Below are 17923 nucleotides of genomic sequence, written 5' to 3'. Positions count from 1 at the left end.
AAAAAATAATAATAATAATAATAAAAAAAAAAACAAAAAAAAAAAAACTAACCAGCACCATTTCTACATGATCACTGAAACTCACACACCTCGATCGTGTAGGGCTAACAAGACTCGTTCATATAAGCAGGCTCTGTAGAGGTCTCCAGGAATAGGTTTTCCCGCCCAGCAGTCAAGTTCAAGCTTCTCTGGGTCAGGGGCATGAGGATCAGGCTCAGCTAGAATATATCGGTAGCCATCTTTGTTGAATGGATGTTCCAAAGGGTAGCCATGAGGAGGAAGACGCTGAGCAGAAAACAAAGGGTCACTGAAAAAGAAAAAAGAGAGAGAGAAAGAGAGAGAAACTAAATGAAACTGAAGAACTGAAACCCTCTCTAGTCCACTTTTCTTCTATCCTTTAAGAAAGGCCTTGGATTTGTTGTTTCCTATGAAGCACACACAACTTTACAACAAATGTCTTGTTTAACTTCAATATATCACCTTACCCCTGCAGAGATTTGGTTAAACGACTTGTATTTGTAGAGAACTGACAACTAACTCCTGGGGAATTTTACACACATGCTGTTGGTCACCTTTCAAGCTGACTAGTCATATTAAGGGAGAGAGGCACAGGAGGAACAGTGAATGAGGGTGGTTTCTTTTAAGACATTTACTTTATTTTTAAAAGACTTGTTTTTATTTTACATGTATGCTAGACCCATACATATATTCATACACTGCACATGTGCCTGGGTGTCCGTGGGGGCCAGCAGAGGGCATCAGATTCCCCTGGAACTATAATTACAGATGGTTGTGAATTACCATGTAGGTGCTGGGAACAGCCCTCTGCAGGAGCAACAAGGGCTTTCTTTTCCCCAGTCATGTCTCTAGCCCTTGTTTTACTTAATTTCTGAGACAAGCAGTTATGTATCCCATGTTGGCCTCCAGCTCCTTATGTAACTGAGGGTGACCTGGGAACTGGGATCCTCCTCCTTCTACCTTCACAGTGTAAGGATTAGAGGCATGTGCCGTCGCCCCTGTCTATCCAATTCTGGGGATCAAACCCAGGGCTTGAATATGTGAGGAAGAACTCTACCAACAGAGCTATTCACATCTGCAGCCCCCTTTAGTTCATTAGTATATAAACCAAGGGACAGAAACCTAGAGCCAAGAGATTTACTCCTTGTTGCCAGTCTAAATCAGAAGTGACCTGGATTTCATCACCTCAGCTTTGGACAAAGAAGAGACACAAGAAAGGAGAGGCAGGATGTTAAGGAGCTAACATTTAGTAAGCTTTATTTTCTCTTCCCCACCTAGCCTTTTCAGGATCTCCTAGGGAACTTTAGCCCCCAGAATAGAAGATACTGTTGTTAGGACTGTTGCTATTTCAATGCTGGGAATTCAACCTGAGGCCTCACAATGCCAAGCAAGACCTCTATTACTGAGCTGTATTCCCAGAGCAAGGATCTGTTTTTATAGTAATGAGTTCGTAAAAGAGAAGACCTCACCTGAAGTTATTCTTAGAAGGGGCTCAGGACTCACCAAAACCAAACAAATATAACCCCACATAAAACTCAAGAATATGGTTCTTTCCCTTACAGTGGACTTTGCCCACAGCAAGCAACCAGGGCGAGGGTGAGTGGGGTGGGGTGTAATCACACCTTCGGGCCTTCTTGGTGGTCCCTGTTGTCCCTCCATCTTGCTGTTTACGCTTGGCTCCTCTTCCTTTCCCACTGCTTCCTGCTGCGATTCCCCCTTTGAAGAGAAGGCACATCATTTTCACAGAGGCACTATGGGGGCACAAGGGCACTCAAAGTCCATGGCGACTACCATTCCCAATGTGCATTTGTGTAACACCACAGACAATTTTTGTTCTTGATGTATACTGGATTTTAGCCTGGTTCTGAAAAGTTCAGCTGTATTTCACAACCAATATCCTGAGCCAACATCTAGGATGCCTGATATCTGAGTTATATCTTCAACCTTCCTTTCTTCTTAAAAAAAAAAAAAAAAAAAAAAAAAAAAAAAAAAAAAAAAAAAATTTAAATTAAATTAAATAAGCAAACCAAGCAATCAATTAACTAAGGTGTATGTAGAGGTCAGAGGCTAGCTCTGCAGAACTGCCTCTGTACTTTACATGGGCTTGCAGCAAGAAAGCCTGGCTAAGTCATCTTCCCAGTCTTTCTCATGGATGTAACCAATGGTGCTTTATGGGGCTGTGACACAAATGCACTTGTGCTCAAGAGTCCAAGCACCCGAAGCTAAAAAACAATGAAAACATTTACATGGACTCTATTTTTTTTTCATCACTTAATACAAACATCATTAAAAATGTCCTTCCTGAAGGTCAATGTCCACTTTCTTGAACTGCATGATATGTTTCATAAACATAGAAAGGCATTATCGACATAAAGCATTTGAATATCCAGCAAGACAAAAGTACACCAAACATAGAAAACAAAAACATAAATACTAAAAAGGTGTTTCTCTCCAGTGTTGATAAATTCATCATGGTTACACATGACTCAAGAACAGAAGCTAAATTTAGTAAACAATTTTTAGTTCCATATCAATACACTTAAGACTGTGCCAATGATATCTAGTAGGTTACAATAGCTTGATTTGTGGAGTTAAGGGCAAATAAAACAATTTATATATATTTTATATTAGAACATTTAGCTATATATTTTTGTAACCAGAAGTATTACCTTACGTGTTTTGAAGTAAGTACTTTGTAATCTTTTCTCATTTCTATCATTCCTCTCAGTTTGTTTTTCTCTTTCCAGAAAATGGTCCCTGAACTGCAGGAAAACACCTTTATATAAACAACTGCATAGAGTACTATACGTAAATTTGGAACAAGCTTGAAAATTATCAGCAGTTCTGCTGCAATAAAAAGAATGAAGACATGGAGGGCAAGTCATATTCTGTACACATGGTACCAGATTAATTCAGAATATGCTTTTATGAACCTGTTATTCACACAGCTCATAAAAGGTTTAACGTTCAACAATTATGATGACATGAGTATCAATCAAAAGCCTGCCAAATCCTCTATTACCATTTAGCACTGCTTGAACAGTGTAAGCAACACTAAAGGGGACTGCTGGCTGGCCATGTTAGGCAGAATATGACAACATCAAGCTTCTATTCCCACCATTAAACTGGAACTACAGCTCCATGGTAAATGCTGTCACACCACTCTCACAATGCTTTAAAATTATGGAGTTTAGCTTCTACCAAAGCTCAGCAGAAAGCACTTCAAACCACAAGATACTTAAGTCTGAGGATGAAAGAAGACAGAGAGGAATTCACCTCCCAAAGTGGCTCCACCTGTAAGGACAGAAGCGGCACTATGTATTGTCAGATATCAACTGTCTCAAAGGGAAAACACGGTGTAAGAACAGAAACAGTACACTTGCATTTTCAACACGCCTTAGAACGCTAACTGTGGACTATATATTTAAGATGCTTTGACTCTAAAAGGCAAGTTAACGAATGATGCCATGTGTGCATGAACACCTACCAAGCTGCTACCCAGCCCCTAGTCCTCATTAGATTAGCAGCAAAGAGAATTCCAATTCTCTCCATTAATTAGATGGATTACCAAACAGGGGATGGGGGGAATGCCACAGTGGGCGATTCATACAGAAAGGCTGACATATGATTATGCTGAAACTCAGGGCAAGAAAAATTAGATGGACAAAGGCAGCTTGTCAAGTAATTGTTGAGCTATGGAAAAATAGTGGAAAGCAAATGAATTTCCCAAATTAAGTGTTTATTATGATAGAAATCTGGAATCAAACAAAAACACAAAAAGTCTAACCTTAAAATTATACAGTGTCTTACATGAAATCTCATTTCAGTCCAAATTGAGTTTGGGAGGACATCATTAATGTCTGATGTATGCATAATTAGAGATTCACAGTTCATCCTATTAATGTATATAACTAATCTGTTAATAAAATACTACTAAGACCAAACTTCTGTAAAGTGACAAAAGCTCTCTTTCATTATCATTTCCCAAGTGGAGACACTTTAGTTAGCTGCTAAAATCTGAGTTTTGAACTTAAAAGCATCTTATTAATTATCCATATTAGGGTCATCCTAAAGAACACCCAATTCCAGGCAAGACTTTCACACTCATAGATCTTCTAACAAGACATTAAACACGTACCATTCAGGTTCCCACTAGAAGACACTGCACTGCTTTGTTTTTGGTTGTCATAAGCAGGACCAATGTTACTAAGATCCTAGAAGAAGAAACAGCCTAGTAAAAAAAAAGGCCACATGAGCAAATTAACCTGTCAACTGCTAAAAAAAAATCAAAATTATAAAAATAAAAATTAGAGCACAGAAAATGAAAACCATAATCCTAAAAAAGCAAGCTCCAAAGGAGCATGTGTACAGCAGGCTGTAAGTCAGGGTCAGAATGGTTCCAGGGTGGAGCTGACCAACCAACCAGGGGGAGAACTGCACAGCAGGCCAGAGAGCTCAGGTCCTCTCTCTGGCCTCTACAGGAATTAGGACCCACACAGCTGTATCCTTCCATTTTATAAAGCAGAAATCTGAATTTCTACTGCCCATTCTACAAAAATGGCCACCAAGATGTACCCCTGGCTCTTCAAATCTGCCACCAAGATATATTCTTCCCTCCCCTAACCCCACCCCAGCTCTTCAAGTCTGCAAGGCAGCAAATCGGCTCCCTCCTCAGTGGCTAGAAGAGGCGGCTGAAGACACAGTTCTTGAGCTTTTGACACAGTACAGTTCTCATCTCAAAAAAGGCAGCAAGTCAGGCATTTTAAGGCAAATCTGAAAAGTTTCGCCTTCTTAGTTTCTTTATCTTATAAGGTTCTAGCAACACAGATTCTCCAAAACTTTCTCCACAACAAAGAATGCTTTTAGAAGCAAAATTTCAGATAACAGGGAGATTAGAAAAACCTTACAAAAACTAAGCATAGCAACAAGGAACAACCAGAATCAAAACTGGGTCCCGAGCCAAACATGGTGGCTCACACATGTAACCCCAGCAAGTGGAAGGCTGAGGCAGAAAGAACTATCATGAGTTGAAGCTAACCTGGGCTACAGTGAGATCTTGTGACAAAAAGTCAAAATACTTGTTACTGGTTCAGGTGAGTATTTTTTCCAAGTATCAATAAGCACTGATTTGGAGTCCACCATGTTACGGGCATGTAACAGCAGCGTGTTTTGGCAGACAGATAGAATTCTTGTGTGCGCGTGTATATACATGTGTTTTGGGGAAAGAGGGGCCTGCACATAAGCAAGCACACTTAGATGGAGGCCAGAGGTCAGCAGCAGGTTTCTCCCTGTCATTGTATGTGGGCTGAGCGCAAGTACACATGCAGAGGTTACAGGACGGCTCCGCACAGTGGTTCTCTCCTCTCTCTACCGCGGGCTCCAGGGCTCCAACTCAGCTCAGCAGGTTTGTGTGGCCAGCAGGTCATACCAGCCGAGCCATCTCACTGGCTCTACCTTGTTTGTTTTGTTTTTTTAAACTTTTATTAATTATAGTTTATTCACTTTGTATCCCCCCTTAAACCCCTGCCTCCTCCCTTCCCGATCCCCTCTACCTTGTTTTTAAAGTCTCCCACTGAACTGGAAGCTCTAGGATGTGCCTGCCTCTGCCCCACACAGTACTGGGCTTACCAACACATGCTGCCAACTTCTGGCTTTCATGTGGGAAGTACGGAGCTGGGGATATGAACTCCTGTTCTTGGGCTGGCACAAGCATGCAAGCATGAAGCCATGCCCAGCCTCTTTTTTTGTTTTGTTTTGTTTTGTTTTGAGACAAGGCCTCATGTAGCCTAGGCCGGCCTCAAACTCATGATCCTTGTTTGCACCTTCTTACTGCCCTACCATGAGCACACCACGACTCCCAGGTTATGAAGTGTTGCAGGAAGGACTCATCCTCTTCACCCACATGCTTCACTACCTGGCTTCTGCAAAAAAGAGCAAGGGGCTGGAGAGACAGTTTAGGGGCTTAGAGCACCTGCTATTCTCCCAGTGGACCCTGGTTCAGTCTCCAGCACCCACATGGCAGCTCACAATTGTAACTCCAGTTTCAGAGGCTCTGCTCCAACTCCCTCTTCTGGCCTCTATAGTCATGAAAGCAACACAGTGCACCTCATATATGAGGGGGGGGGGAGGAGAGAGAATGTATAAAGAAAGATTAATATACCTGATCCAATAGTCCAAATTTGGGGTAATCTTCTTCTGGGTCTTTGCTTCCTGGATCAGGATGTTCCTTTACCAAGAACACATCTCTTTCCTTACTCTAAAGAGGAAACAGTATTTTAGTAATAACGAACCTTTTTTTTTTAAACTTAGAAGTGCAGATGATAAGCCAGCACAGGCATAGTAGCACACCCCTGTAATCCCAGCACTCTGGGAGGCAGAGGCAGGTAGATCTCTATGAGTTTGAGACTAGCCTGGTCTACAAATGGAGTCTAGGACAGCCAAGGCTACACAGAGAAACACTGTCTCAGAAAAAAAAAGAAAAAGAAAAAGAAAAAGAGGCACTTGAAGAACACATGTGTTAGGCTGATGATGTGGCTCTGTTGGCACTGTTCTCGCCAGAACACATGAAGACCTAGGGCTGACCCCTAGCACATCAACACTAGGAATGGGGCATACAACTGTAACACTCTGGAGACAGAGGAAGGTCAGAGATCAGTCACCCTGGGCTACATACTGAGGTCAGGGCCTGGGCTACAAGAGACCTTCTATAATAACAGCAATCAAACAGAGAGAAAAACAAGAGCCAGAGTGTCACAGTCTGCCTCTATCCCCACCTGGGTTAGGCAGAACTGGCAGCCTGTGGCCGACTCTACCCACATGTTCTAAAATCAACATTCTTTTAATAAAAAAAGAAAAAATGGTCTCCAAATTTAATGTAGAGTTAAATGTGCAAAAGTGTGGCAGACATGGGGCTAGAGACGGAGGGCTCAGAGGTTAAGAGCACTTGCTGCTTTGCCAGAGGACCCAAGCTCAGTTCCCAGCATCACTGTCAGGTGGCTCAGAACCACCTGCAATTCCAATTCCATGGGATCCAGTGCACTTTCTGGTCTCCATGGGCAGTGAATACATGTGGTACGTGTACACACACACACACACACAGAGAAACCTGCTGGGCGGTGGTGGCCCATACCGTTTAAACCCAACACTTAGGAGGCAGAGCAGGCAGATCTTTGTAAGTTCAAGGCCATCCTGGTCTACAGAGTGAGTTCCGGGACAGCCAGCACTACACAGAGAAACCCTATCTCAAAAAAAAACGAAAAAAATTAAAATAAAATTAAAAAAAAAAAAACACACTACCAAAAACAAAAAACAAAACAAAAACAGGAAGGGTTTCAGCATATAAAAGAAGTCTTGGAGGAGAATGATACTCATGTAAGACACTGTTACTAACTGAATCATGTAAAAAAATTAAAACTTATTACTACCTATGTCTCATTCAATGATTAATATCAAACTCTTTGCTTTTCTCAGCCATCACATTATTTCAAACTAAACAGAATTTAATTGTTAGAAACAGTACTGGCTTTTTGGAACTGATCACATGTATTCAATTTTAATTTACTTACCATTGTTTTGACAATATTATTGGGCCAAGTCATTTTTCCAGGTCTCTGTCTAGTTGTCATACACTCCCAGTATTTATCAATAAATGGTATAATATCCTAGTTTTAAGAAATAAAATACAGAAAGAATTATAGCTGTTTTCAAAGTTATATACAAGCAGCATTTTCTTTTTTTTTTTTTAAGCTGAATATATTATTACAGCATTTTTTGAGTTCTGTTTCATGCTGAATTTTCTGATTTGTCTACAATATTAGCATTGTGTAAAGGATTTAACAACAACAACAAAAAAATTCAATTCATTTCCTGAGGCTTTTCAAGTGGAATTTCTAAGATACAACAGAGTGTGAGGATGGTACAATGGTGTTCAGTATTTGCGCATGGACAGCAGTCCTCTGAGAGCCATTGGAATTGGATCATGGGGTCTAAGTAGAGTCCAGAGCCATGCACAAACACAGTCAAGTTTGGATGTTGTCTGTCAATAATGGGTTTCTAGTCATATTTTCATTTGTCTCACTGCAGACTTCTCACTCTCCTCCATGAATGCAAGGAAGAGAGTAGCCTTTTTTCTTAGGCTCCCTAAGCCTCTACATGCTGTCTGCGTTGAGCCCTTTTAATGGCAGCATGTCCTAGTAAACCTGCACAAAACACTTCCCTACTTTATTTAATCAAATTTTTCTCTTTGATATTGATTTTCTGGTGTACAATTTTGGAGGAACAATTAATGGCTTCAGCACATGTTGTATGAGAGACTTTTCCTGTGAAGCCATAACATTCATATGCACCCACTCAGCTAAATGGGAATTGACAACAGAAGCAAGTATGCTTGCCAATGAAATCCATCTCATTGAACCAACGGGCTTCATTGGCGTTACTTACACAAATATAGGGATGGAGTTGTACAAGTAGCATTTTCAAAGACTTCACTACAATCAAAACAAAAATTTGCCTGTAGCTTTTATGTACTGAAGAAATATCCACTTGTTCAAAATAATATATGGCCTGCAGGGTGGCTTTGGCATACGATCTCAGCACTTGGGAGGCTTAGGCAGGAGGGTGGCTATGAGTTTCAGGCCAGGGCAGTAACAGTAAAAATCTGTCTCAAAAAAATGAACAACCAACCACCAACCAAATATATAAATTATGGAGATTTCCAGTAAAGTACATACAGATTTTAGCTCTTCAAGGCTTATAAGCCACTTGGGGAGAAAAGTTATATTCCCAGCTAGGGCCCTGCTTGCCAGCTCTTGCTTTCATGACTGAAACAATGTCTGACCTTGATCTTCTGGCATCACATCAGCACCATTTTAGATCATGTTCTAAAACCCACTACCAGCACAGTTTATTCTATGACAACTAAGCATTTACTAAACAGAGAAGGAACATAAGAACACTGCAAGGAAAGGACTCTGTCATTCCAGAAAACAAGGAGGTCAGAAACTCATGGGGAGATGTCAAAAGGTTTTGGCTGTCAAGGTGACAAAACTATCCTGGTCAAATGTGAGGCAATCGAATGTGGGAAATTCGGTGGACTATAATAGTTATGAATTACTGCTCCTAGGGTCACAATGAAAGTAATGTGAGACCAAGGCAAACACAAGAGAAGATGACAAAGACATGACCCGCCACACAACGGCGTTTTACAGTGTGCTTCCCATTCAGAAGACCACACTCTAAAACAACGATAAAAACTACAGTCCAGCAGGGGGTGTGGCTCCCATCCTTTCCATGTTTGCCTGTTATTTTGGCCTGCTGCCCATAATGGCCCTCATCTAGCCAGCTAGCAATTTTTTTCCTACGGGGACAAGAATGAGGTAAGAAACCAGGTAGTCATCTTTGTGTTCTTTCCAGAGGAAGCTAAGACAGCTGTGGCTATAGTATAAGGAAGTGACATGTGACCTTAGAGAGAATCAGGAATGAAGTTTTAGTTGTTGGTTTGTTTTTTTTTTTTTTTGTTTTGTTTTGTTTTGTTTTGAAACAAGGTAAAGCAAGAAGGCAAAAGCAGGAAGACCGTGAGCTTGAAGATGCCGAGTTCCAGGCCAGCTAAAGCTGGATGATTGGTCACACAAGACCTGATTATAGGATGGATGACTTGCTTCAAAAGGCCAACCAAATTTTACTTAAGGATTCATAATATTAACAGTAAGCCAAATGACATCTACTAGAAAATTGGTACATTATAATTCTATATATGGAAAAAAATAAGGTAACCACTAGATGATTTACTCATAAAAACTGAGAACAAACTTACTACAGAGGCTATCTATACGTTTCACTTGACTCTTTAGCATAGTGCAAGTATATTAGTTCTAACGCTACCTTATCTTTGGAGAACATGGTTTTTGGATGTTCATCCTGTGTTCGAGACTGCCAGGTTAGGTTCGCCAAAGCACTAAGGCACATTTCTTTTAAATCTATCAAAAGACAAAAAACAAAAGAAGACGTATTCCATGACACTTGGCTTCTACCAACAGGAGCACATTCAATGCAAGAGGTGATGCTTAGCTGCAGTTTGACAGTCTAAAAGGGATGCAGAGGGACTATCTGCATCAGACTGCGCTGTGGGCATGTCTATGATTATGTGGAGTTCACACAGCCTGCCCACAGTGTTACTCCCTGGGCAAGAGAATCCTGAACTTTATGAATAGAAAAAGGCAAGCAGAGCTTAAACATAGAGCTCTATATTATATAAAGTGTGAGGTCAGTGTGGCCAGCTCCCTCAAATGCCTACTGCTGTGACTTCACAGTCATGATGGAGTGTAACCTCCAACTGTTACCCCCGCCTCAAAACCTTCCCCCGTTAGGTTGCTTATAGCAGCGCATTCTATGCTATCAACAGGTAGAGAAACCAAGACAGTGGTCCAAAAAATAATACTGGAAGCAGCTAAAAGGGAAGTAATAATTGATTTGAAATGGGCAACTGGAATTATTCAGTGCTAAATACCAAGTTAATTCCAACCGGCTCTTAGGCAAAGGTATCCTAAGTGTGCTAACCCAGATCTCTTTAGTTTTCCAAGGGACAATCATCTTTTAAAAATACTCCAGAGTTGTTCTTACTTGCTTGCTTCCGAAGAAAGTAGGTATTCCCACTGTGATGGCACACATTGCAATGGAAACTGTAGTTGGTCATAAAGGGTAGACAGGATCTGCAGACAAGCCAAATTACACAAACTAGTGAACCACTGAACACATTTCTTTTTTTTTTTTAATAATTCTTTTTTTTAAATCACTTTCTTTCTTTCTTTCTTTTTTTTTTTAAGATGTATTTATTTATTATATATACAATGTTCTGCCTCCATGTATGTCTACATGCCAGAGAGGGCACCAGATCTCATTCTGGATGGTTATAAGCCACCATGTGGTTGCTGGGAATTGAACTCAGGACCTCTGGAAGAGCAGCCAGTGTTCTTAACCTCCAGCCCCTGAATACATTTCTATGCCTTCTTTTCTTTAAGAAAAAGTTATAGCATTTTTCCTTCCTTTAAAAACTTTGTTATCACTATATTATTTGTACACATAATGACCACATGTGCCAAAGTACACATGTACAAGCTAGAGGCCAATCCTTGGCTAAGTTTTCTCCTTCCATTTGCATATGGTTCTAGGGAAGTGACTATTTGCTGAGCTATCTCACTAGCCCACTCTCTGGCTTTTTCTGAGATGGGGCCCTGGTCTAGAATTTGTCATCTTCCTGCCTCAGCCCTCTAAGTGCCTGAATTACAGGCATGCATCACTCATTCCACTCAATATACATTTGTCCCTTCAAGATAAAGTCTTAAGGAATAGCTCTGGCTGGCCTAACAGTCACTATGCAGCTCAGCCTAGCCTCAAAAGTAAACCACAAAGACTTACTCAAAGGCAGGAGAATTTGTGCAAATTTCAGACCGACTTGTTCTACAAAGGGCATTCCATGTCAGCCAGGGCTACATAGTTGGCCACTGACTTAGTAGTTATTCGCACTGAGTCAAAAATGCTCACCAATTAGCTACTGACCTTCTCCACAAACAGGAGACCTTTCACTGACTCAAAATGATGTTAATTCTCCAGAATAGCTACACATTTAGAATTAAGTTTTTTTTTCTCCAGAGAACGAGTGTAAGATACATATTGGGGTAAATTATAAGCAACGAGAAAGGAAAGTATGCTTTAGGCATGAAAAACATTGATCACCTCAATGTTTTTGAGAAATTAAAAAAAAAAAAAGTCTTCCTGATGGTGGTCATCCATGCAGGGCTTTGCACACAGTGGGTAAGCACCTCACCACTGAACCACACATGCCTTCAAAGGTCTGTGACAACAGGCTTCACCCACTGCGATCGCCAAACCCAAAACGTATAAAACAAAATGTACTGTCTTGAACTTAATTATATAACCTCCTCTACCTGTGTAGTCTCATTCCCAGTCTGACTGTAAGTTCAAAAGCAAGGACAATGTCTGCATCATACCTACTAGGGCTCTACTTTCTCAAGACTAAAAACTACTCCAAAGGAATGGTAACAGTTCTTCAGTCAGCATACTGGTCCCTGAATAGGTGTGAGGTTGATCACAAAGTACTACCTACTGTTTTTGTCTATGAACTGAATCAACTGCTGAATATGTTGAAAATATTTTTTCTTTTAGTATTTTTAAGATTAAAACATGATTATGTAATTTCCCTTTCATGTGGATGCTGGGAATCAAACTGTATCCTTTGGAGGGCAACTGGTGCTCTTAACTGGGAAGCCATCTCTCCAGGCCCATGCTGGAATTTTATAAAGCACTCTCCATAAGACCATGATATGTACTCACGAAGTGTCTATTCCAAAGGTGTCAGCTGTGAACCATTTTGTACATATTCCACACTGCAGCTCAACTTCTCCCAGCTGTCGACCATTCTCTTCATCCACAGAGCCCCCCTGGGTGTCCATGGCTTCTGAAGTATCCCCAGCGCCCTCCTGGAGCCATGGGACAATATGACAATCAAGTGGGTTGACTGACTACGTTTTTCAAAATTAGATTAAAAATTTAAAAACTAAATCTAGTTTGCCTTTCAAGGGCCTAAAAGGGAATACTTACTAGAGTATCTTTTCCATTAGAAGATTCTGTCTCCAGGCCACTTACATCAACCAAGTTTGCATCCCTATTGAAAGAAGTTTGAAGAGACATAAACATCAAAATGCTATTACAAAAAAAAAAAAAAAAAAAGAAAAAAAAAAAAAAAATACCCCACCATTCTATCTAAATAGTGACAGACATCCTATTCTTATGTCTTTTTTGGCTAAGTCTGTCTAGGACTGGACGCCCAGGAAAACAATCCGAGTATTAGGAGGGATAGAGTCAAGACAAGCACAGTAAAGCCTAGTGGTCATTATAAACGTGGACAACGCTTAGAGTTGGTCCTGGGGGAGAGTCACAGGGATCTGTTGTTTCCTAGTGCTTTCAGAAGGACTGTGATTTCCTCATCCCGGTACTGACGGGAGTTCTCCTTCCTTGGTTACTTCAGGAACTAGTATCAGAAGAGTGAGCAGCTACGGGATGCGAGCGCGGGAAAGAGAAAAACACGCCTGGCTCACACTGGCGCTGATGGAAGTGAGCTCTGAGGTGCAGTACAGAGCCGACCCGCCGCCAAGCAGCCCGCTGGGTTGCAGACCGTACCGGGCAGGCCGAGCCGTTGGCCTCAGGGCCTGGGTCCGGAGAGCTGCACCGGAGCGGCGCGAGGCGCGGGGTTCCACAGGGGCGGGCCCTCCCGCGTTCTCGTGGGCTGCAGATGTCTTACCCACTTTCAGCCTCTCCGGAGCTGGGCTCCGCGCCCGGGGCCGCAGACGGCCCCTCTCCAGCCCCGGCGGCGGCCACCGGCTCCGTCTCTCCCTCTTCTGCCGTTGGGGCACTTGCAGAGGCTCCCGGGCCAGGGCCGGCGCCCGCTCCAGGGCCGGGACCTGCTCCAGTGGCCGCCATCGCTGCCGCTTCCCAGGCTCTCGCGAGACCGCATCTGTGCGGTGAGTTACCGTCTCACACGGACTTCTTAAAGCGGCTAGACCTTGTATTGGGCCCGCCGCTTGTGCGCGAATGGAGCGCTTGGGGTGTGGCTGCTTTAAGGCCAGAAAAGCGAGCGCGACTCTAGAGTGCCGGAGTCTGACGGAAGCCGAGCACTAGCTCTGTCATTTGCTCTCCTCTAGGATTTTACGTGATTTCTTTAAAAGCTCCCGCTTATTTTCGTGGCTTAGAGCGGAAGTCACCGCGCATGTGAGGATTTGAGAGCGTTCCTGTCACACTGTTTTGTGCCGAGCAAAAGTTCATATTGAGACTCGGAGGAAACTTCCGGAAAAACAACAATAACAAAACAGCACTCACTGGCTCACGCCTGTTGTAATTTGCTGTACTCTTAGTGGTTCGCTCCTAAAAGCCCGTTTCCAAATGGCTTTTGGAGCGCTTATAGAGTCTGATAATATAGAGCCCGAGGTAGGTGAGGGTGCAGAGGACGTCAGTGAAAGAAACATCTGGTCAGAGGAGGCTAGAAGTGCTGTGAGCTCTAAGAGCTGTGAGAGCTTTTTCAAGGAGGAAATAAAGCCTAGGTGAGTCTGCTACCAGAGAACAGAGCTGTGGACAGGTTTGGTGCTTAGCAAAAGAAGAGCAGAAACCGGGAAGGGATGGATATTAGCTAGTATACTCTGAGTGAGTGGAAGCATGTGGTCTCCAAACTGTACTGTAACAGAAACTGACCCCTCCCGGTCTCTGTGAGTATTTGTGTGTGTGTGTGTGTGTGTGTGTGTGTGTGTGTGTGTGTGTGTGCGCGCTCACGCTAGTGCGCGTTTATAGACGTTTATAAGACATATAATGCAATTGGTGCACGGGAGAAGTGAGAAGACAACTCGGGGGAATAGATTTTTATTTTTTCCCTCTCCACTGTATGGGTTCTAGGGAGCCGACTTAGACTTGGAAGCAAGTGCCTTTACTCACTGAGCCGGCTCACTGACCATACATTTGCTTTTTTTTTGGGGGGGGGGGGTAAATTTCAGTAGAACAGACATCTTGAAACAAACAAATAAATAAATGTTGGGATCAGATCATTGATTAGTTACTTTTCTTATGCTATGAGAAAACGCCATGCAAAGATAACTTAAAACAAGAGGGGGAGTTTATTTTGATTGAGAGGTTCAGAGGGATAAGGGTCCACGATGATGGAGGAGAGAAATGGCAGCGTGGGGCAGGCATGGTGACTAGAATACAAGGCTGAGCTCACCGTCTTTTTTTTTTTTAAATTTTAACTTTTATTAATTACACTTTATTTACTTTGTATCCTCCCATAAACCCCCCCTCCTCCCCTCCTAATCCCATCTTCCCTCGCCCTTCTTCACGCATCCCCCTCCCCAAGTCCACTGATAGGGGAGGTCCTCCTCCTTCCTTTTGATACTAGTCTATCAGATCTCCTCACGAGTGGCTGTGGCCTGGTAACGCTGCTCCCCCTCAGGGGGAGGTGATGAAAGAGCAGGCCAATCAGATTATGTCAGAGACAGTCCCCAGAAGCAGAAAGACACACATGGTATATACTCACGCATATAGACATAATATAGGATAAACCTACTAAAATCTGTACACCTAAAGAAACTAATCAAGAGGGAGGATTCTGGCTAAAATGCTCAATCCCCACCCCGAAAGACCAAGAGGATGGATATCAGAAGAAAAAGAAAACAGGAAACAAGTTAGGAACCTGCCACAGAGGGCCTCTGAAAGGCTCTGCCCTGCAGACTATCAAAGCAGATGCTGAGATTTATGGCCAACTCTTGGGCAGAGTGCATGGAATCTTATGAAAGAAGTGGAAAATAGTAGGATCTGGAGAGGACAGGAGCTCCACAAGGAGAGCAACAGAACCAAAAAATTGGAACCCAGGGGTCTTTCCAGAGACTCATACTCCAACCAAGTACCATGCATGAAGATAACCTAGAACCCCTGCACAGATGTAGCCCATGGCAGTTCAGTGTCCAAGTGGGTTCCATAGTAATGGGAGCTCACAGTCTTAACCAGAATCACCAGGTGCAGAGTAATCAGCTTCACTTTTCTCTTGTAAGCTTGGCCCCAGGGACATACCTCCTCCAGCAAAGGTGCACTTCCTAACCTCCCCAAAATGTCACACCAGCTGGGGATCAAGTGTTCAGATCCCCAAGACTATGAGGACATTTCTCATTCAAACCACCATAGATCATATACTCCTTCAACAGTAAACTTTCTCTAAAGGTAGTGTGGGCTAGGAATGTAGCCTAGCGTGCAGAAGCCCAACATGACATAAACTGGGCATGGGAGTTTATGTCTGTAATCTCAGAACTGCCGAAGCGGAGGTAGGAAACCACAAATTCAAGATTATCTTTAACCACATAAGGAAAGAGTTTGCAAGGTCTAGGATATGTAAGATTTTTGTGTCAGAACCCCCTTCCCCTCAAAAAAAGTTTACTATAATTTCTATTGATGAAAACCAAAGAGGGTAACTTTAAAGCAAAAATAAGGGAGCCATAATAGATCCTGCGATGGCTCAGTGGCAGAGTACTTGACTGGTATGCTCGAGGCTCTGGGTTCCATCCTCACCTCTGAAAACCAACTGCATATGGTGGCATAAGGTGAACAGTCACTAAATAGCTCCGTATACACATCTTGAGGCACTGGTTAATTTTAAGTGATGGTCCCAAAGTGATAGTACATTCTATCAACAAAGAGATGTTTACCCCCCCCCATGAAACATTTTTCCTGTAAGTCACAACCATCTTCAGCCTTGAGTTTGAGCTCATTTAGTCTTTCACTATTGTGTGAATGGGGGCCTAGATATTTTTTTAAGAATTTTTAAAATGTTGACTAAAATATAGTTATATTATTTCTTCCTTTTCCTCCCTCCAACTCCCCCATGCCTACAGCTTACCCTCTCTCAAATTCATAACTTCTTCTTATTATGTACATATAATATGTACATAAAATGTGCATAAAATATATAATATAAACATATGATGTACATGTGTTATGTGTTCATATTATATGATGTATATGTAGGATACATTATATATAATGTACATAAATATATATTTATATGTGTGTACATCTCTACATTATAGGTACATAAAATGTATACATATAATATGTTGAGTCTATTTAGTGTCGATTGCATATGATTTCAAGGCTGACCACTTGATATTCTGTAACCATTAGGGGTTGATCCCTAAGGAAGACTACTTTTCCTTCTCTTGCTAGTTATTAGCTCTCTGTAGTTGTTTAGAGCAGTGGTCCCTGAGATTTCCCCACTCCATGTTACATGTTTGTTAGACTTGCCATTGTTCGGTCTTGTTTAGGCAGCCGTGTCGTGCTATCTTGGGACATTCCTAGTAGCCACAATCTCACAGCAAAGTTCCCAGTCCTTTGGCTTTTACAGTCTCTCTGTGCCCCTCCCCCTCAATGTTCTCTGAGTCTTAAGTAGAGGAGCTGTATTTTAGATATATCCATTGGGGCTGGGCACTCCCAATTAACCAATCTCTGCATTTGACTAGTTAAAACCTTCACTAAAATATCTGAAAACTGAATACAGACATCCATAGAAGAGATTATCTACCATGGCGAAGTAAATGGGCTTTATGCAAGAGATGCCAGGATGGTTCAATATATGGAGTCAATACATGGGATAAATCATATGAATGGCCGTAAAGACTGAAATCATACGACCATCTCAATAGATGCAGAAAAGTCCTTTGATGAAATCCAACCTGGGAAAGCAAGAGAGTGAGAGCGAACAAGAGAAGGAGACTGAGTTCAGGGAGAAGCGTAGAGTGCTCGTGGCATCAAGTGGGTAATGATCGTGCGGTTGCCAACCATCCTGCAGCGCACAGAACCGCTCCCCCGCAGTGTTAGTCTACTGAAAGTGCCAGTAGGGCCCAGAGTGAGGAGCCCTGATCAACAAATGGGCTGTGCCCAGAGCATGGACAACTTACCAGTAACTACATCACTGAAAAAATTACTCGCCTTATCACAGCAACCATTAATTGTCAGTACTCCCAAGGAAGGGGAGGGCCTCACCAGCCTTTCTGCCACCCACGATTAAATGCTGACACGGCCCGATCTTGTGCAAGTAACCACAGCTACTGTGAGATTATGAGTGCAGTGGCCATTCCGTGAGCAGAGGACACTGGGGACACACAGGTGGTGGGAGGTGCATAGGTTATATAGCCCTTCTCCATTCAGAAAAGGGCTACAGTGCTTACTGGCATCTTTTTAAAAAGTAAATTAAATTTTAAATGAAGTGTGGGGGGGGGGGCATGGTGCAAATGTGGAGGTCAGAGAACAATGTTTAGGAGTTGGTCTTCTTCCAACATGAGCCCTCGGGTATTGAACTCAG

At 42.4% G+C, this 17923-nt stretch overlaps 1 protein-coding gene across 2 annotated transcripts in view; it reads right to left on the bottom strand.

Moving 5' to 3' along the window:
- The window catches only part of Ash2l (ASH2 like, histone lysine methyltransferase complex subunit), a 22889-nt gene extending 9368 nt beyond the window's left edge, over positions 1 to 13521 (bottom strand). Inside the window, exons 1-11 of one of the 2 annotated variants that reach the window (XM_055593364.1) lie at positions 13334 to 13521; positions 12634 to 12697; positions 12367 to 12512; positions 10636 to 10724; positions 9898 to 9992; positions 7584 to 7679; positions 6179 to 6274; positions 4157 to 4232; positions 3295 to 3312; positions 1641 to 1734; positions 90 to 307 (exon numbers count right to left, since the gene is read on the bottom strand). In XM_055593364.1, coding sequence (XP_055449339.1) covers positions 90 to 307; positions 1641 to 1734; positions 3295 to 3312; positions 4157 to 4232; positions 6179 to 6274; positions 7584 to 7679; positions 9898 to 9992; positions 10636 to 10724; positions 12367 to 12512; positions 12634 to 12697; positions 13334 to 13512 — 1171 coding nt within the window. In that variant the 5' untranslated portion in view covers positions 13513 to 13521. The remainder of the gene's footprint in view (positions 1 to 89; positions 308 to 1640; positions 1735 to 3294; positions 3313 to 4156; positions 4233 to 6178; positions 6275 to 7583; positions 7680 to 9897; positions 9993 to 10635; positions 10725 to 12366; positions 12513 to 12633; positions 12698 to 13333) is intronic. The other variant, XM_055593365.1, reaches the window with a different exon arrangement.
- Positions 13522 to 17923: the final 4402 nt, after the last annotated feature.

This window comes from Psammomys obesus, unplaced genomic scaffold, assembly GCF_907164565.1.
Source record: "Psammomys obesus unplaced genomic scaffold, mPsaObe1.curated_primary_1811, whole genome shotgun sequence".
Classification (NCBI taxonomy): domain Eukaryota; kingdom Metazoa; phylum Chordata; class Mammalia; order Rodentia; family Muridae; genus Psammomys; species Psammomys obesus.
This window is presented reverse-complemented; position numbering and strand designations above follow the sequence as displayed.